Raw genomic sequence first — 21,241 nt, 5'->3', positions numbered from 1 at the left:
CCCAGCGTTACAATGAGATAGAAGACTGTCTGTTCACGCTACAGTGGAGACTGGATTTATTTCGCGTGTCTTTTACTCCTGACTGCACAATGACTCCATCTCCCGACGGGGTAATAAAGTTTGAATTGAATTGGAAACGTTGTGCCTGGTTAAAGGTTAGCATGTCTGGCGTTACCATTCTGCTATCTGTTACTGTACCTCACCCTCTCCCCCTGTGGCGTAGCGAGGCTTCAGTTTGTGTGCGTGTGTGTCTGTGCGTCAGGGGATGTTTTACCTCCTGGGGACTAAAAGTCCCAGCTGGTTTTCTGTCCTACCTGATCATTAAAAAACTAGAGTGGGATTTGAATACCTTTTACTGATTTAGAGTAAGTTTTACATTTCCATGTATGTGTGCTCGTTTGTGTTTGTGTGTGTGTGTGTGAGACAGACAGGAAGAAAGAAAGAAAGAAAGAAAAAAGAAAGAAAGGAAACAGTTTTTACTCTATAAATGGTGAAAATGATGTCTCAGAAGCATATTAAAACAAGGACAATGTTTCCCCAGGGGCCTTAGTTAGGGTTAGAGTTTTGGGTTAAGTTTAGATTAAATGTTACATATGGGGTTATGCAAGCACGCACACTAAAATGTGTGTGCACATCTGTAGATCAGAAATAGATATAACACATAGAAGAGCCCATGATCACAACTAGTGTCTCTTACCCATCCTGGTCATCACCAGAGCTTTGACGTCAGTGCCCAACCTGTCCCTACGCTCTCCTGCCACGCTTTCTCTCCTATACAGATGGAAATAATGAGTCATAATCCCCATAAAACCTTGCAGACTGAACTGAAAAAGCAGCTCTTTGCATTCTTACACCATCTATCTCTGCCATATAAGTTCAAATAAGGTCTGTGTTTTGTTCGCTTGCACCACCTTGCCATTTTGATAATGGTGTAAATAGCTATAAAACAAGTTGACTTTTAGCATTATTGGCTAAATACAAGCAAGCATATCTATTTTGCAAAGGTAATTGAAGAAAATGATGTTGACGTCACCATGTCGTGATGAGATTTACACTGTGATCAAAACTCAGCGACTCTGAAATACCTTGACTCTGAATAAATGAATTGTGAAATGCAATTAGAACCTGTACCATTTTGCTTTTAGGTTTTATCAAGAGTACGATGCGTAGAATATTTCAGACCGTAACCCTCAGAGTTTCAATTTCTTTAACTCTTATGTCCTTTCTGACTTATGCTCTCTTCTATCTTTTTATTTCGTTCTCTTTGCCTCTCTCCTCTTCCTCTCTTGTGTGTATCACACTCCCTTTAATGCTTTAATTCTTCATAAATCCAGTGGCAGAGGCAATTCACAAGGCTCTTTAAATCTGCTCAGCTATTATCTTATTTATTTATCTCTCTCCCTTCTTAAATTCGACGTAAGCTAGGATGAAGAATAAAGAATGTACAGTTAGGTCTGGAAATATTTGGACACTGACACGGTTTTCATAATTTTGGCTCTGTACGCCACCAGAATGAATTTGAAATGAAATAATCGAGATGCAATCGAAGTGCAAGCTTTAATTCAACGGGTTCAACAAAAATAATGTATGAAACGTTTAGGAATTGCAACCATTTCCATACACAGTCCCTTTACTTAATTGGACAAATTAAACCAATCATAAATAAAATGTTCATTTTTAATACTTTGTCAAGAATCCTTTGCAGGCAATAATGGCTTAAAGTCTGGAACACATGGACATCACCAAAGGTTGGGTTTCCTCCTTTATGATGCATTACCAGGATTTACTACAGATGCCTTTACTGCATGCTAGATCGGATTGAGATCAGGTGTTTTACTTGGCCAATGCAGAATATTCCACTTCTTTGCCTAAAATAACTCCTGGGTTGCTTTCGCAGTAGGTTTTGGGTCATTGTCCTTCTGTAAAGTGAAGAGCCACCCAATCAACATTGCTGAATTTGGCTAAATCTGAACAGACAATAAATACCTATACACTTTAGAATTCCTCCAGCAGCTTCAGGCTTCCGTCACAGCATGAAAAAACACTAGTGACCCAGCGCTATTGGAAGCCATGCATGCCCATGCCATCACACTTCCTTCACCATGTTATACAGATGATGTGGTATGCTTCGGATCATGAGACGTTCCAAGCCTTCTCCATACTTTTTTCTTTCCATCATTCTGGTACAGGTTGACCTTAGTTTCATCTGCTCAAAGAAGGATGTTCCAGAACTGAGCAGGCTTTTTTAGATGTTTTTTGTCAAAGTGTAATCTGGCCTTTCTATTCTTGAGTGATTTGCACCTTGTGGTGAACCCTCTGTACTTGCTCTCGTGAAGTCTTCTCTTGGATAATGACTTGGATAAGGATATGCCTACCTCCTGGAGAGTGTTCTTCACTTAGCTGGATGTTGTGAAGGTTTTTATTTTTTACCATGGAAAGGATACTACCATCATCCACCACTGTTGTCTTCCGTGGACATCCAGGCCTTTTTGTGTTGCAGAGCTCTTTGTTTCTCAGAATGTACCAAACTGTTGATTTGGTCACTCCTAATGTTCCTGCTATCTCTCTGATGGATTTTTTTTTTGCAGCCTAAGGAAGGCCTGTTTCACTTGCATTGAGAGCTCTTTTGACTGCATGTTGTGGGTTCACAGCAACAGCTTCGATGAAAATGCCATACCTGGAATCAACTCCAGAACTTTTACCTGCTTAATTGATTAAGAAATGACAAAGGAATAGCCCACACCTGTCCATGAAACTGCTTTTGTGTCAGTTGTCCAATTACATTTGGTCTCTAGAGGGAGCTACATATTAAAGAGCTGTAAATCCTAAACCCTTCCTCCAGTTTGGATGTGAATATCCTCAAATTAAAGCTGAACCCATATTCATTATTTAACTGTAACTTCAATATATTTTTGTAAACGGCCAAAATAACAAAGCCTGTGTTAGTGTCCAGTTATTTCCAGACCTAACTGTATACTGTTTAGATTATATTAACATGCCACTCAAACTGAACACTCTTCACACCATATAAAAATATGTGATGGTTTTATAGCATTTATAGCAGCTACACGATCTTTAACCCTCATCCTACCAACATATTCAACATACAGTGATTACAAACTGGGGACCCAGAGGGACCCCAAGAATAAACAACTGTAATAAACAACTATCATAGCAAAATGTTAACTTATTTCTTCATAAAACATTATAAGTTATGTAATTATTGTTATCTGAAAAAAAGATAATTGATTATTATTATTTTAGGAAAGTTACAGTTAATTTGCATATAGTGTAAAACAAAAATATATACTTGGCTTTAATATAAATTGCAGCTTTTGTACCAAGTAAAATCCACATTAGTACTTAAAAGCTTATTTACCATCCTTTGATTCTGGTATAATTTAGTTTTCAGTAATTTCCAGTAAACATTATTTGTATTATATTTATATGGTGAATCCAACTGGAGTCATTTTAAAATAATTGAAATTAGAATAGATTAGATTCAACTTTTTGTCAGTGAACATGTACAAGTACAATACAACAAATTGCAGTTAGCATTTAACCAGAAGTGCAAATAGAGGAGTGCCAAAAATGTAAGAAGAATATAAGACCAATGCATGTAATAAGAGGGATGTATAAATGTGCAATGAAGGCAAATGCAAGTACAAATGGCAATTCAAAATGTGCAATGAAGGCAAACTGAAGGTGCAAGGTGGCATGTGCAACTGAAATACAGGAATAACAGCAATGAGGTTCCTGAGGTAGCTGTAACAACTGGAAAATGTCCTTATCAGACTCTGCAATTTCAGAGTCCAGTAGTACAAAGGGAGTAGTGCAACAAGGTCCCTGAGAGGCAGAACTAAGCGGTGGGCCGGTGGGTCTGGTTAGTGATGGGTCACAGAGTTCATCAGGGTTACAGTAGATAGAAAGAAACTGTTCCTAAGCCTGCTGGTGTGGGAACAAAGAGACCTGTACCACCTGCCTGATGGTAGGAAATCTGTGTCAGCTGAATGTGTCTGTCTCCTTCAAAATGACTAACAGAGTGCCCCCCCTGATAGTTTGTGATACTTTAAATTATGACCTATGAGAAACATGAACTCAATAAATATTTCCATTTATTTAAAATGCAGAGGCGGAATTGACTGCCTTTGACTGGGGTCCCTGAGGACCCCAATACATTTGTATGTTTAAAAAGCACTTATTAAAACAGAAACAGAAAACAATGATATGAAGTCATTAGGAAAAAATGTATTCAAAAAGTCATGAAAAATTGGAATGATAGACTAAAACGCCTGTGAGATATGACAGAAAGAAACACCTCTGGGGTCTGCAGGTACCCCAGTCGATAGGATGAGGTGTTAATGTTAGGCTACGAGCTAGCTATCTACTTGCCGGTAAGTGGTGATCCTCGCTTGATGCTTGGGACTATCATTGGCAAGTGTTGGAACCGCCTCGGGCTTCAGCACAAGAAACTTTGCCTAACACAATTGTTTTTGCCTCACGATCAGGAAGCTCTCATCTGCAAAACGTGCTCTGCAAACGGTTGATGTAGCGGTCAGGCTGGCACGGATAACCATCTGAGCAGTTGCTTGCTGACTCTGGAAATGACAGGTAATGGGCTGTACCAATCAAATTAGGGCAGGAAGTGAAAATATAACAGCATGTAATTTTATGTATTAAAATTAGACAACAAAGCGATGTCAGGTCTTCCAAGCAAAACTGAACAATTCAGACTCAAGACACAAGATGGATTTACAGATAAGGCTCTACAGACATAACAATGATATAACAAAAATACACATATATAATTGGGTGAAACTATTTACACCTGCCTTAGTTCAAATGTTGATTAAATTCAGTAACAGAACCGTAAGCAGATTTTGCTGTACATACCCTTCAATTATGTCTATAATCATCAATGGTCAAATCAATACATTAGAAAATCTACAATTCCACCAAGTCTACAAACGTTACCTTAAGTAAACACATTGAACACCCACCATCCTCCATGTCTTTAGCTCTTCTTACAATAGTAATGTTCAGCACCCATTGAGATGCTTGGTTACACAAGCGCTGCGAGGCTGCAATGTAACACAATCCATCACGTCTCATCACACATTGACTGTACTCTGGAAATCTCTGCCAGCCCTCCTTCACTTGGCTCACTGGCACTTTGTTGGATTACACCCGCAGGGCACTGAGACCAGGGCAACGCCACGGCCAATCCCTGCCATCCTGCGCCCTGTGCCCCCTCCTCTTTTTCTCGTTCCCCCGTCTACCCTCCTGACCTCTCTCTCACCTCCCTCCCCTCCCGGTTCTCCTCCACCTTCCCCACTTCACCCCTCCCTTCACCTCTCTCCTCTGCTCCTCCTTACAGCTCGCGTCTCCCCCGCCCCCGCACCCTGCGTCCCGACTCGTCTCAGCCAGTGGCAGGGCGTTCACCGAGGCTGAGCGAGGTCGCCATGCGGTCACTGCGTAAAGCCTGGTTGCGTTGTGACTCCGAGCTGCAGAATGTGACAGGATGCATTAACGCACTGCCGCTTGACTGAACAGAGAGAGGGAGAGGAGAACAGGAGAATTAAAGAGATAGAGAGAAAAAGGGATGAATTTATACAGAGAATGAAAAGGGGAAAAAAAGATATAGATACTATATAAATAAATAAAATATATATATATATACATGGCACATAGATAGAGATTTATAGATCGAGAAAGAAAGATAAAAAGTAAAGGAGATAGTGAGAAATAGAGAGATGGAGAGAAAGATGAAGAGAGACTGACAGAAAGAGATAAAGACAGTAGCAAGGGCATCAGCGCACTTACACTAACATAGCTCAGAGGCTCTTGGGGAGCGAGGTCCTCACGAGGAAGCTCATAAAATATGAAAGCGCTTTAAGGGATTTTGACTTCCCTCCTCTCATCTTCTCGCTTTCTCTCTCCGTCTCTTTCCTTTGTCGTCTTCTCTCATATTCTCATCCTAACTGTCATATTATTTTCCCCTCTCATTTTCTCTCTCTCTCTCTCTCTCTCTCTCTCTCTCTCTCTCTCTCTCTTCTTTCCTGTCCTTATTGCTCACTCTCGACATTAGAGCAGACACATCCTCAGGCTGGGGACCAGCTTTTACATAAACATATCTCATGATATCATGAGCGAATACCATACTTTCCCCATTGCCAAATGTCCAGGCTGGCTTTGCGTCTCGCAAATGGAGCAGCAGTGAGAGCCTGGATGCTCGGGGGCCTGAAGCGTACAGGGTCTGTTGGTGTGTGATTGAAAGTGTTTTCATTAAAACTGACTGACTACACAGATTTTGCTTTAGCATCGGGCTTGGAAGAAGAAACTGGCCCGTCTTTACTCAGCGATCCCATCCACACTGAGAAGACCAGACTGGTGATTGGGCGAAAAGAGGAGCCAATGGCAAAGCACCACCGCTGGCCACAGGGTGTCACTGACGCAGACTGGACATGGGCTCATTCTCATTTCTGCCTTAAGCAGGTTTGAATGGATCTGTTGCTAAGATGAAGATATATCCCCAAACCTAGTACAGATCTAAGGTCTTAAATATAGAGGCTTACAAGCCCCAGTCGTTAACACACACACATAGACTCACATATGCACGTCACTCCACTGTATGATCCGTGAAGCAGAACAGGACCACAAAAGCCTGTCTGTTTGGAAACTTCTGCTAGGAGTGAACCACACGAAAACACCATACGGTCTTGCACCATGTGACAATGGCCAGACTAGGGGAGTCACTGAGCCGTGAGCGTGCTTAGCTGGTATTCTCTAGGGTCAAGCTGGGAGCAGAGAAAAGTTGACTGACCTTGAACCTGTACTGAATCGTCTTCTCTCATACATGAACTCATGCAACTACTGTACACACACACGCACGGCAATACGTTTTGGATTCTAACATAAACATTTAATTCTAAGAATTCCTTGGACAAGTATCTGTAATGTATTTGAATGAATCATAGAGTACGGGATTCACTAGGGACCAACTCATTCTTCTGAATGTCTACATCTGGACATACAAATAAACATGACCGTACTGACCACAGCAAATCATACTGAACAAAAATATTAACACAATATGCAACAATTTCAAAGATTTTACTCAGTTACTGCCTGTTGCAATTTTCCATAAAACTGGGATCCCCTGAAGAGCACACTTCACCAAAGTGCCTTGGGACATCAAAGATGAGCAATTGCCCATCAAATTCGGTGATAACACCTAACTGAAGTCACTACAAGACCTGGGTGAGGATGATGAGCATGTAGATGAACTTCTCTGAGATGGTTTCTGACAGCTGGTGTAAAACAGTTTTGCTTGTACAAACCCTCAGTGTTATCAATATTCCACTTGGCTGTTTTCAGATGATCAAACAGGGGAAAAATCCAGTTGATTAGGTCCTGAGTTGACGAGGTTACACGTGGTCCGCGGTTGTGAGGCTGTTCAGACGTGTTGCCTAATTCTCTAAAATGAAATTGGGCAAAGGCATATTGACGGTAATTTCTCTGGCAACAGCTCTGGTGGACATACCTGCCTTCAGCTTGCAAATTACAAGCTCAGTCAAAACTTGAGATATCAGTGGCAAAATAAAAATGTTATAGTGACCTTTTATTGTCCCTATAATAATGATCATGCTGTTTAATCAGCTTGTTGATATGCCACACCGGAAAAGTGGATGGATTATCTTGGAAAATTCGAAATGCTCACTATCAGAGATGTAACAAAATTGTTGTGCAATACTTTTGAGAGAAATAAGCATTTTGTGCATATGGAAAAGGTGTAGGATATTTTAAATCAGCTCATGAAACATGGGACCATTACTTTCCATTTAGAATTTTATTTTTGTTTTGTACAGTACAACAAACTTCAATATGTACACATGAGCAACAATCAAGTTCATGTGAAAGTACAACATTGCAAAGAATTAACATATTTTACTGTGATCCATCTTTGGGTTGAGGCAGAGTTCATTCGATCTATAATCAATGATCAGACTAGGCTACCCTGCTGATGAGCAAATAGATCACAGACAGAATATCACAACACACACAAATGCACACTAACAGACAAACATGCACACAATACGCACACACACAAGCACACACACAGGCAACTGCTCTCTGTGTCATGTTCTCCTCTGGTTCCAGAAAGCCTCCAAGGCTTGCTCAATACAAAATTGACCTGCTTCACACCAGGCTCTGAACATTCAATGCCATGTACAGTCAATGACGACACATGCATACATATGCCAAGAGCGATTGTCCTAAACTAGTCATACATTGGCATTATGGAAGTATCTATTTCCTAGTATCATGAGCGAAGTCAGATTTTGTTCAAACTTAATCTAGCCTAACGATGGCCAAAAGGGGATTAGACTGACTTGGAGAGAAGTAATTATACATATGCAGTGTAGGGCAAATTGCCAGGTGTGTATTATGCCATGCAATAGCAGGCAAATATTCTGTAGGCTAAATTACGGATTATTAAATAAAGTAGAGGACTGTTGAAATTGCTTAGGCCTACCACTGGTTATATCTGTCGAATTAAGAAAATGTCCACTTAGTAAAATATAGAAACGTTTTCTAAAGAAATATGTCTTGCTCTTTAGGGTTTCAAGCTGGGTATCTTAAAAAGCACTTTGTGACAACTTCTGATATGAAAGGGGCTTTTTATACATTTGATTGATTGATTGATTTGATGTGAAGGACTTCTTTACAAATTGTGCTAATAGAGTAGACCTATTCGTAAAGTTGAACACATTTCATCTGCCGTCACAAAACAATGCGCATCGTGTGGGGACCAGCAACAGAGGCAATAGAATCGGATAGCCCAGATTAATTCTACCCCAGAGGTTTCTTAGACACGCCTCTACAGTAAGTTACACACAAATGCTTCTTTATTCAATTGCAGTAAAATGGAAATAATGTATTTGCCTTCCACAGTGGACTGCGATAAAAGAACATGTCCTATAATTCGAAAGTGTAGAGTTCTCGAATTGTGATAACAAAATGTAGGTGAAACAAGGGAATTGCTGCATGTCCGATTCGTGTTGGGATACAAATAAAATTGGAAAATTAAATAAACTGTCGGAATTAAATACATAGAAAACGCATCGATCGATCTGTCCCGCATTTTTCGGTTGCCATGTTCCGTAGGGTTGCTGGGATGTTCCGCGTGACCTGCGCAAACAGTGGAACCATAAGTGAAGAACAAACGTAGCAACAACGAAAATCATCAACAAACTCGGCAAATCGTCGATCGGACGAGATGACGACAGTTTGGTAAAGTTTTATTCTAAATTCGTGCAAATGAATTATACTATAGATTAGCGTTACTTTACATCCATCCACTCAACCGAGTGAAACACTGTAGCCTACTCTGTGTGCCAGCAATTAACATGAAGTTCAGTATTTGAAGTTGAGAGGAACCGTCATGCACGTATTTAACGGTGAAGAGTTAAATACTTGCAGACGGTTAGGCTAAACATTCTCGTTTATTACAAACATCGTATTATAAAACAAAAATTTGCCTAAAATATATATCTCAACATGTTCCGGGATTGTAGTTTTTGACTGAATGGATATTGTCCTCCTCCAGTAAGCTTGGGGTAGGTGGGGGGGTGCTGGTGCGGCGTGGGGTTAAGGCTCCACCGGACAGCGATATGTTCCAGGCGGCCACCTCGGGGGACCGTGACTGGCTCCGCTTCAGCTTGAAGCGGGCACTGTCCTCAACGCAGCTTGACAAACAGGTGAGTATCATGCACTTTTTCGGTCAATTTACCGGGCCGTAAGAAGAACGTCCATAATATATCCGTTGTAATATCGGAATGATAATGCTTTTCCCATCAACCAGACATGATTTAGGATCTATACACAACTGCATCTGAAAACTCAAGACTTTCTATTGGTCCCCCTCCCTTGCATCAGCATTACTAGACATTCGATCATGTCATAGAAACGAGCAATGACTGATGGGACAAGCAACATTTCCGTAATTTCCTAGATGCTAAAATTCTACACAGTTCACGCAGTTTCTGTTCAAGTTAGAAAACAAGCACTAATAGTTAATAGTGTAAGAATTATTGTGCCATTGAAATCACTATACATATTTGAAATATTTATTTATATATATTGAATAAATACATTATTGCTTTTGTAAGATGGTTGACCAAAAGACAACCTAAAATTTGCCAGCAACGAGGGGAGAGTTGGTTTCAATGCGCTGTAACCTTGCTATAAGATGTGAGCAAATCATCTTAAAGAGCAAGACATAATGATGTTCATGCATTCCAATGCGTTATCAGGGGCTGTACTTACCTGTTTGTGTGTGTCTCTGTACCATGCTTGCCTGCATACTTATATGAACCAGGGTCTGTCCGTGCTCCACGTAGCCTGCTTACACGGGCGTTTGGAGTGCATGAAGTTGCTCTTGGAGTCCGAGTCGGCGGACGTGAACGCCAGCTGCCCACTGGGCCGCAGACCCATCCACATGGTCCTGACTTCCCGGAGTAGACCCCACTCCCACGCCTGCCTCACAACCCTGCTGCAGCACGGAGCCCTGACAAACGTGTACAGAACGTCGGCCCAATCGCCTCTTGCTCTGACCACATTAGAACAATGAGGATGAAGATAACGGCCGTGACAGGGTTGTTGTGCCACATTTTTCAGGGCTACGGACACGGGGTTGACGCCCCTCCATCTGGCGGCCGCCGAGGGCCTGCAGGGGTGCGTCGAGGCTCTGGTGCGCGCCGGGGCGGACACCGGCGCACGGGACAACAGAGGACACACCCCTCTGGACCTGGCACGCATCTGGTGTCACAGAACCATTGCCAGGTGTGTGTGTGCGTTTGTTTGTGACAGCTGGGTTTTAGCAGCGCTACAGATTCGTTTATGCTGCTAAGTCAGAGAGACAATCGTTGCTGTGGATAGGCTTTAGCAGTGAAACACCCATCTGAAGACAATGAGTTTTCTCAGCTTATTTCACAACTAAAGTCACACCTAGCATATATGTCAAAAGGGGTACCGGGTGGTAATATTTAAACATTGAATCTACACATGGACGTGTTCAGCACAAGTGTTTTACATTAGTGTTGCCACGAAATGGACATGTTTACAGCCAAAAGTGCCATAGAAATGTATTAGCCCCTTGGCTGATTTTCTGCAATGTTACACATTTTTCACTTTGGATTTCGTCAGATGTTTTTGTGGCTTGTAGTATACATAAACATATATACTGTGGCCACTATAAGATACACCTATCTAGTATTGGTTAAAACCCCCTTTTCTCTTCAGCTCAACCACGACACTGGAAACATTTCTCAGGGATTCGGGTCACCCAAAACCGCTCTATTTTCGACTCAGATGCAGGGCTGGTGCGAGCCGCTGGAATAAAACGAAGCCAGGTGTGGTTTGTGGAACCAGCTTGAGACGATGCATGCTCTGTGACATGGTCCGTTGTTCTGCTGGAAGTATTCATTTCAAAACGGGATGACTGTGTCCATAAAGTGATGCACGTGTGCCAAGAAAACCTTCCGCAATACCTGCCTGCACCTTTGACACAAGGCACAGTGTTCAACCATCCTGTTGGGGTGATCATGTGCCCACTGTAGCCTCTCTCTTCTTTGCTGACAGTCAACACTCATCTTTGCTTTTGCTGCCACTAGATGTATATGTAACTGATTGTGTGTGGCCAGGTTTCTGAAGGCTTCTTTGTGGCAAAAAGAGAAGAAGACAGAGGTGGAGAGATGCAGGGAACTGCAGAACCTCCAACAGCACCTGTTCAACATGCACAAGAGGGCTGAGGGCGTGGAGAAGGTCGGTCCACAGTGTGGAAAACATTGTGCAGTCGTTTTTTGCGGTTGCACTAAAGAAATATTGTATTACTGTTTAACTATGACACTGTTTTCCATTGCTCAGGTTACACTCTTGAATTTTCTCAGAACTGATTTTTGATATGGCTGTTGTCTCTTCATTGTCTTTTTTCATGATGATCTCTCTCAGGTGGTGAGAGAGAAGCTGATGAAAGACAGAGTCAAGGCATGGGCCAATAACAAAGGCCTCCCCCTCCTCTGGCCTGAACCTAGGGCAGGGTGGAACCAGGCTCTCGCCTTTGGCATCTCCCCAGACCAGAGGCCTCACAGAACCAAGGTCCGCGTCAGGCAAGCCTGGAACATCTCCCCTAACCCCCACAAGCCCCCGTTGGCCTCTGTCTACCGACCCCAGGAAGTGCGTCTGAGCTGCCTGCCAGAAACACCTCCGTCAGAGCCTGACCTGAGGCAGAGCGTCACCCTCTCCAGGGCCCGTGTGGACGGACGGCCCCAGTATACTGCCAAGTGGGACGGCTCCCCCCAGCCACTCCCCAACCTGCCCTGGGACAAGCTTCAAAGGGGGCTGTTCCCTGCCTCCTTCCAAACGCGGATAGCCTCACCCAGCCACTTCCATCCCAGCCACATGCTGGACCTGCCGCGCCTCAGCTGCTCCGCAGGACCCAACGCCTCGCCCTGGACCGAGGTGGCCATGCACCTGGCTGAGGAGCTGGAGCCTGGTCACTACTGAGGAGACGGCGAGGAGGCAGGACCAGGTCAGGTCAGATTTACATTATCCCTCCAGTGCTGGGTATACGGTTGGGGACAACTTCCTCCTGGAGTAGTGACACATCCACTTTCCTTTGTCTTAGGCCACCAGAGAGTACAGACTCGCCCGTCACCAAACACCACAGGGGCCAGTGGTCTTCAAGAACATATTGTACAACTAACATATCAGGAGTAATATTAAACGGTTTGGTCGTTTTTAGACATCTGTAGATTCAATGTTTAATGGTAATGGCATCTAGAGATAGAGACCATGAAAGAGAACTCACATGGATTCCCCAGCAATGACAAAGCAATCTCAGGATAATGGTTAGATATAGGTATTGCATATGAAATGGGCATGTGTTATGGAATACAAGAGAAACGAGCATTACCGTGTAACTCTTCTGTCTGGGCTTGTAAAAGCTTTATAAAAAAACAACATGCTCCTGTCCTCTGTATGCTAATCCCCAAGTAACACTGGCTACATGAGTGGAACAGCCCCTCCGACCTCAACATTCTCCAGCCACTTAGTTGCTGCTTCTTTTTCTCCTGCGTGAGGCTATGAGAGGGGTGAGGCAGGTTGGGGGCGACACATAGGTGACACCACAGTGCTCTGGGTCGCTTGTCACAATCTGGGCCCGTCCTCTTGTTGACCTTCCCTCGGGGTCCATACAGGGTCTCCAGGTGAAAGCTTGTCAGAAGAAGGTAGCTGGAGGAGGGCAGATCTGTTGTTTTGTCCTCTTAGGCGCCCTAACACAACACAATCACACTATTCCCGTGAAGCACTTCACACCTGGTGATGCTGTGTAACAACCCCTCCTCAACCTTTTGCTTCTTGTAACTGCTGCCAGACCCAGAACAAAAGGGAGAACTCCAGTAAAAGCACAAAACACTCAGTAAAACAGGGTTGGTTTAAGTTCAGTAGAATTTTTTTTTTTTTTATAGGACCCGAGAAAACAAAATAAGAGCATTCCTTTTTGTGTTCTGTTGAAGCATTAAGCGAGTTAATTGCTGCTGAACACTACAGTGTATTGGTTTTCACCTGTGAAGTGACACGCCTTCGTCCAATCACATCAAATATTACACAACGCATCTGCCTTGCATCAAATCACTGATTGGGTCTTTATGTTTTGATATTAATCACTCATGATACCCTGATTAAGGTAGTGTGTCTGTCAAAACGTTGCTATTAAATTCTTGCATCGGGAACATACTAGTGTGTGGCTATTTCTTTTATTCTCTATAATTGTTTTACTCGACTAACCAGTAACTTGCCTAACCAGGTGTGTTTTTCACCCCTCGACTTATATTCCACGGAGCCAATCAGTGAGTCACAAACCATGTAACTGCTGTTTTAATTGTATCAATTTACATAATTTAAGCAGTTTCAGTCTCCAAACTCTCTCCAGTTTCACCCATTACAAGTGTAAAAAAAATCATTGTGCATGAACTATCTTGTCAAATATTAACATGTTTTTGGGGTATTTTGATGATTTTATCAATTGACAGGGTTCCAAAAGAATGAGCAGTTTGAGAACTATGGCGTTGTTGAACAGTAAGGATGTAAAAAAAAAAGAAGAAAGAAATCACATTTGTTCCTTCATTATAGACATTGGCTTAATAGGTGACCCCATACTATTAGAGTTAGCGACCCAGCACACAACGACAGATCACTGCGTCTAGCCTAGTCTCACTCCAACCCTGTTCCCAACCTGGCTCCACCATGACTCAACCCGGCTCGTATTCATTAGGCACCAAACGGTTAAAAATAATTCACAATGAACGTACTAAAACGGACAGGGAACAGCATGAACTCGTCCAATAACAAACGCCTGTTTTCTATTTTGATACAGTTTGCACTAATGAATACGGCCCAAACCCATACCAACACACGTTCCATTCACAAACTTTTAAAAAAAACACAGAAGGGTCTGATGTAGCAGAGAGCCTACGGAGGCTTCTGCTATAGCTGGAGAACAAAAGTCAAAGAGGGAGAGAGGCTTCTGTTTGTTTCTTGGCATCCTCATCACGGACATGGACACCCTATTTCCTATAGAGCGCACTTCTCAGAAAAGAAGTGAACCACATATCAAAGTCCTGTAAACATACTGCGGCCAGTCCGCAGCGCTAGCAGGAGCTTACGTCTGCTCTGCTACAAAGTACTCTTCTTCCTCCTGGGCCAGTTCTCCTTCAAACCCATCCCGAATCTACCCCGGTACCCTGACAACCCTCAACCCACAAGTAGAGCTCAGTACATCTTTTGTCGACTAGGCAACACCGCCTCCTTGAGAAACGAGAAGATCAGCAGGATGCCGGACCTTTTGCCCCGCTTTCCCTTGGTGAAGTAATTTGAGACCACGTCGTCTGGAAAAGGGAGAAAAGAACTTAGCATATTTAACTAACAAGCCCTCTATGAAATATAAAAAAGGTCTGTTTAAGATGAATTTGAGCTGGGGTTCTCCAGATCCTTCTTTAACGCAGCTATAGAATGTTGATTCATCAACATTATTGAGGTTGTAGTCAAACCATTTACTTTTAAAAGTGATATTTTCACAGGACATGGAGTAAGGTTAGTCTAGAGTTACACTAAATGGTAAGAGACAGGAAGGAACATTGCGACTGTACAGGCAATATCTGGGTTTGGTCCAAAAAACAATATGAAAATGAACTGACAACACCTTTTCACCAAGTGTCCTATTAAACAGGACCAGGTATCAGTATGCAAAGGGAGTGCACTAGGAAGGGAATAGGGTGCTACTCACCCCCCTGCTGCATGGTGGACGGAAGCACGTTCTCCCCAGCTGAAAGCGAAACGAAGAACGAGAAAGGGATGATCCACAAGCAGATGGTGAAGTATGCAAGGACCTTCCGAGACGAGAGAGATGGCGGTTAACAAAGACCACTAAAGCCTCTGGGCCTGGCACACTTCAGACCTCATGACCAGGGATCAGTTTTACAGAGTCTGCTCACAAGCGGTTGTTCTAGTAATGCTCTGCTGACTGTCAGGCAACATAATTTGGTTGTTTTTCATTGATTAACTAACCAACCAATCAGTGAATTCAATGTCATAGGCTCAGGAATATTAAGGGGAACAAAAGAGAAGAGCATTCTCTGATCATTATTATTATTCATGTTAAATAATACGGGAAGCCCTCAAACCTTCAAACACTACACAAAGCAAGCCATCACTCATTTAGTTCTATTATGCCTGTGATCAATATATGTAAAATACTTTGCTCATAGGGACTCGGGCGATCAAGGCAGATTAGGTTTACCTCAGGTTTGTCACCCAGGCTTACCTCTGAGAAGGGGTAATATTCTTCTGCAAAGTACTGAAAGGCCATGTAGTGATTCAATACCACCAGTACTGTGAAAAGGAGGGAGGGGGGAACAGATGAGGGATAAACATACTGTATATATTTTTTTCTTTGTATCTCAAGTGAGTACACCCCTCACATTTTTGCAAATATTTGATTATATCTTTTCATGAGACAACACTGAAGAAATGACTCTTTGCTACAATGTAAAGTAGTGAGTGTACAGCTTGTATAACAGTGTACATTTGCTGTCCCCTCAAAATAACACAACACACAGCCATAAATGTCTAAACTGCTGGCAACAAAAGAGAGTACACCCCTAAGTGAAAATGTCCAAATTGGGCCCAAAGTGTCAATATTTAGTGTGGCCACCCTTATTTTCCAGCACAGCCTTATCCCTCTTGGGCATGGAGTTCACCAGAGCTTCACAGGTTGCCACTGGAGTCCTCTTCCACTCCTCCATGACGGCATCACAGAGCTGGTGGATATTAGAGACCTTGCACTCCTCTACTTTCCGTTTGAGGATGACCCACAGATGCTCAGTAGGGTTATGGTCTGGAGACTGGCTTGGCCAGTCCATCACCTTTACCCTCAGCTTCTTTAGCAAGGCAGTGGTCATCTTGGAGGCCTGTTTGGGGTCATTTTCATGTTGGAATACTGCCCTGTGGCCCAGTCTCCGAAGGGAGGGGATCATGCTCTGCTTCAGTATGTCACTGTACACGTTGGCATTCATGGTTCCCTCAATGAACTGTAGCTCCCCAGTGCCGGCAGCACTCATGCAGCCCCAGACCATGACACTCCCACCACCATGCTTGACTGTAGGCAAGACACACTTGTCTTTGTACTCTTCACCTGGTTGCCGCCACACATGCTTGACACCATCTCAACCAAATACATTTATTTTGGTCTCATCAGACCACAGAACATGGTTCCAGTAATCCATGTCCTTAGTCTGCTTGTCTTCAGAAAACTGTTTGCGGGCTTTCTTGTACATCATCTTTAGAGGAGGCTTCCTTCTGGGACGACAGCCATGCAGACCAATTTGATGCAGTGTGCGGCGTATGATCTGAGCACTGACAGGCTGACCCCCCACCCCTTCAACCTCTGCAGCAATGCTGGCAGCACTCATACGTCTATTTCCCAAAGACAACCTCTGGATATGACGCTGAGCACGAGCACTCAACTTCTTTGGTCCACCATGGCGACGCCTGTTCTGAGTGGAACCTGTCCTGTTAAACCCTTGTATGGTCTTGGCCACCGCGCTGCAGCTCAGTTTCAGGGTCTTGGCAATCTTCTTATAGCCTAGGCTATTTTTATGTAGAGAAACAATTCTTTTTTTTCAGATCCTCAGAGAGTTTTTCGCCATGAGGTGCCATGTTGATCTTCCAGTGACCAGTATGAGGGAGTGAGAGAGCGATGACACCAAATTTAACACACCTGCTCCCCATTCACATCTGAGACACCAGGGAGGGAAAATGGCTAATTGGGCCCAATTTGGACATTTTCACCTAGGGGTGTACTCACTTTTGTTTCCAGCAGTTTAGACATTTATGGCTGTGTATGGAGTTATTTTGAGGGGACAGCACATTTACACTGTTATACAAGCTGTACACTCACTACTTTACATTGTAGCAAAGTGTCATTTCTTCAGCGTTGTCACATGAAAAGATATACTCAAATATTTACAGAAATGTGAGGGATGTACTCACTTTTGTGAGATAAAGTATCACTTAAAATTTAGAAGCTTTTCCCGGTGAGGTCACTCGATCGTGAAAAACAAAAACCTTCTGGGTCTGCAAATGTACCCATTGACATTTATATCCAGTAAACTTGTTACTGACTGTACACTTGGTCCCGCCTCAGCAACTGCCAGGCTCTGACGCTCACCGCAGGAGAGAATGAAGTTGGGGGAGCTCAGCAGAATGTAAGGGAAGGTCTGCAGGAGACCAAAGTACACCAGGTTGGTGAAGAGACCACAGCCCATCATCAGCCACGGGAAGCCCTCAAACAGGTACAGCCCAATCAGCACACCTGTGGAAAACTACAGCACGGAACACAGACTCCAGTTAAGGACTCCAGTGTCAAACCCCAAGATAATAAGAGCTGCTTAATGCGCTTTCCCTTTTAACCAAAAATGCACATATTGCTTTAGGAAAAGGCCTAGCCATTTGGCAGCCAAACCACAGGCAACATTTGGGGAGGGAATGTGTGTTTGTGTTTAGTCAGGGAGAGTCCTACATGGAATAGGTTCCCTAACAGAAACAACAAGGAGGGTGGAGTAAATCAGAAGGGATTCCCAAGTGGATGGGAAAGATATTAAACCTAAGAGACTAATCAGCTAATGTAGAGCAGTTGCTGTTTCAATCTAAAAATGGCAGGCCTGAATGCTAAGAACGGTGAACACATCCATTGTGTGGCAAGACAACCTACAAGAAGGTACTCACCAGTATCATGTACTTTATTATTCGACTGGTGGCAACAGTGTATTCTTCTATTAGTTCAGCCAAGTAATACAGTCCAGCCGCTGGGGGATGAAAACAGACATGCTTATAAGCCCCAACAGCAACCCAAAATGCATTATCAGCTGGTCCATAGGCTGCCCTGTACTGTAACCAGACAAGAGACTAGATTAACTGCTCAATGGGTAAACCACACACACACACACACACACACACACACACACACACACACACACACACACACACACACACACACACACACACACACACACACACACACACACACACACACACCCCAAAAGAAATAGGGTCTCATTTACAGACAGCCTACTAAGGAATGGCGGTGTTTGCCACAAAAACAAGTCGCAACATTCACATCAAAAAGAAGAGGGTGACGGCACACACGCACAGGAGGGAAGCTGCATCCCGTCACGCAAAGGCCAGGCCAAACGGAAGGCATGTTCTTCTGCCCGGCCTTTACAAATAACACACAGGAAAACACACACTTCGGAGAGACCCCTGCACTTTTGAACCCTATGCTCAAGTGCCAGCAAAACTCATAATGAGGTATGAGAGCAGACATTTTTCTGTTTTAACATCGACAGCTTACTCTCTTACTTCAACTGGCTCATTGCCTGCAATGAGAACTAACCCACTATGACCATGAGATTGTAGGAGCTCTTTCATTTCCATTAACACCAACAGGACCTTAATGCACCAGTTGTTTTGGGTGAAAACCAAATAGCAGAATAAATTGTCAAAAAAAATAATAATTGAAAACTGTTAAATCAGATTATATTTCAGTATATAATAATACAGCTTACAGTATATGTCCATCTGAAAATAAGTTTCACTCTGTCCATCACATTGAAATTAGTATAATCTATGTTTACAGACTATTATTTACAGCATCCTTCACAATTATTGGCTCACCTGGAAAAGATGGGCAAAAAAGGGTACAAAGAAATGTCCTTGTGGTTTATCAGCTTGATATTACACAGAAAATATGACAGATCATTTAGGTGAAATGGTTCAAAGAAAAAATACAAATACTTGTTTTTCTCGAAAACATAATTACTGACAACGATGCATGCAGTTCATCCACACTGAAATGTTTGATGAAAGGGGACCTGAGATTATTAATCCATGTAGAATCTCTCCAGATCCTTCAGAGTCCTTGGCTCGTATACTCAACCCTTCAGCTCAACCCAGATGTTTTTAATAGGGTTTAGGTCAGAGGACTTGAATAGCAATAGTAAGAGAAATTCTGCAATCAGTGACTCATTTGTGTGTGCTTCAAATCATTGTTCTGCTAGACGACCCAGTTTCAGGCTGATGGCAGAGGAAAACAGATTTTAGTTTAAAATCTCCTGGTAAGTAACAGAATCCATCATGCCACCCAATGTATTTTAACAAGGTCTGTTTTCTCATATTTTTTCTGTGTAACATCAAGCTGATGAACAAATAAATCTTCATATTTTTGTCAATTTTACCAAGGGGGCCATAATTGTATGAAACACAGGATAGTTTCTTAACTGCAGTAACTACCGTGCATTTTAAATGACATCACTGTCACTGACGACCCCACCTAAGAAGCAATTGAATACTGCAACCCTTTGTATGCCGGAATAAACTCCAGCCCAACAAGGTTAAACGTGATCAGGTAAGACACGAGTCTTACCTAAAAGTGCCAACGTGGACAGGACATGCGCTGTGATACATTCTTCTAGTTATTGATCTTCTTTCAGGGTTATTTCGTAGTTGTTGTGTACTATTATTGGCTTTACAATAATGTTACTTTGTAAACAGCGATGTTGTGGTAAGACTGGAATAACACTGCTAGTAGCACCGAACATTTTAATGGACTATTAGCAATACAGCATAGTACGCAAAGAAACACACAACTCAAATAATGTGTTTAGGGAGCTAGCTAGCTTATCTTAAGCTTGGTCACTAATTGTTGTCAGGATTGTAATAGACGTAACTGTTGAACCAAGAAAATAGTAACTATACTATTAGTTAACATTGCATGGACATCAGCTCTAGGTTACCGCGTTAGATCAAAGTGACGATTTTTACAACAAATGCCACTTTACTACATGGGCAACAACTTTCGTTTGTTATTTTAATACACAGAACTGGTAAATTACCACAGTACAGACGTTTGAATTGGCTAAATCGATTGGCGTTAACTATCTTCATGATTGAGAACCATAACTTCGTACTAAGTAGTTAGCAACGTATGATATAATTGTCTGTTAGCCCACTACAAAACAAACTATGGGAATGTGTATGTATGTGTGACGTTATACTGACTGTATTGCTAGCTATGTAAGTGGCTAGTATTATCCTAGCTAGCTAACGTTAGATAGCCAGTTAGTTTAATTAGATTTCTTCCGCAAACTATGTCATTTTTTTTGTCACATTGCTTGCAGAACTAGCACATGAGCCAAAACAAGACCGCTATGTACCAATACCAGTCTTGAAGGAAAAAGAAATATAACGACGCTATCGTTAGCTGCAGATGGCTAACAACTTCAACATTTACAAATAAACTCACCAATTGCAAGTGTGACGAAAGATATTTGTATCACCAACGAGAGCCAACTTAGCAAATAAATAAACCACATCTCGCTTTATGTGAAACAACACAGATAAATATGAAGAAAAAAGTTCAAGTAAGTGTTATCCAATATTAGGCTATGAAATATTTTAGCCAAGCTGGTTGGTCAAAGTTCCTCCCACTCTCAGACGTTGAGGAAGGCACGGTAAAACCTAATCTCGGTAAGAGCTGGGCTCCAATCGACCCTCTGGCTACAGCGCCAATTCTGGTCGGATGAACTAGAGCACACACTTGCACATTCTCTGGGACATTTGCGAT

The 21,241-nt window shown here is 42.6% G+C and overlaps 2 protein-coding genes across 4 annotated transcripts; one reads left to right on the top strand and one right to left on the bottom strand.

The window, feature by feature from the left end:
* Positions 1-8,787: 8,787 nt before the first annotated feature.
* On the top strand, positions 8,788-13,793 carry si:ch211-1o7.2 (ankyrin repeat domain-containing protein 53). 3 transcript variants are annotated; one of them, XM_034290621.1, is made up of 7 exons: positions 8,788-8,886; positions 9,169-9,294; positions 9,611-9,761; positions 10,382-10,581; positions 10,681-10,845; positions 11,706-11,826; positions 12,013-13,793. In XM_034290621.1, exons 2-7 carry the CDS (start codon positions 9,281-9,283, stop codon positions 12,565-12,567), a joined length of 1,206 nt encoding a protein of 401 aa, XP_034146512.1. In that variant the 5' UTR covers positions 8,788-8,886; positions 9,169-9,280; the 3' UTR covers positions 12,568-13,793. The 3 variants fall into 3 exon arrangements, with proteins under 3 accessions (XP_034146512.1, XP_019899160.2, XP_010903885.3); XM_020043601.3 differs by lacking the exon at positions 8,788-8,886 and having other exon boundaries at positions 9,015-9,294; positions 12,013-12,592; positions 12,689-13,793; XM_010905583.4 differs by lacking the exon at positions 8,788-8,886 and having other exon boundaries at positions 9,015-9,294; positions 12,013-12,597; positions 12,689-13,793.
* Positions 13,794-13,922: 129 nt separating this feature from the next.
* On the bottom strand, positions 13,923-21,132 carry tex261 (testis expressed 261). The gene is made up of 6 exons (XM_010905582.4): positions 20,921-21,132; positions 18,346-18,425; positions 17,789-17,942; positions 15,884-15,951; positions 15,347-15,449; positions 13,923-14,948 (listed from the first exon to the last, which is right to left on the bottom strand). The coding sequence occupies exons 1-6, from the start codon at positions 20,988-20,990 to the stop codon at positions 14,833-14,835; spliced, it is 591 nt and encodes a 196-aa protein (XP_010903884.1). The 5' UTR covers positions 20,991-21,132; the 3' UTR covers positions 13,923-14,832.
* Positions 21,133-21,241: the final 109 nt, after the last annotated feature.

Source organism: Esox lucius, chromosome 24 (assembly GCF_011004845.1).
Source record: "Esox lucius isolate fEsoLuc1 chromosome 24, fEsoLuc1.pri, whole genome shotgun sequence".
Lineage (NCBI taxonomy): Eukaryota > Metazoa > Chordata > Actinopteri > Esociformes > Esocidae > Esox > Esox lucius.
Note: the sequence above shows the minus strand (reverse complement) of the source record. Positions and strands in the feature narration are given on the sequence as shown.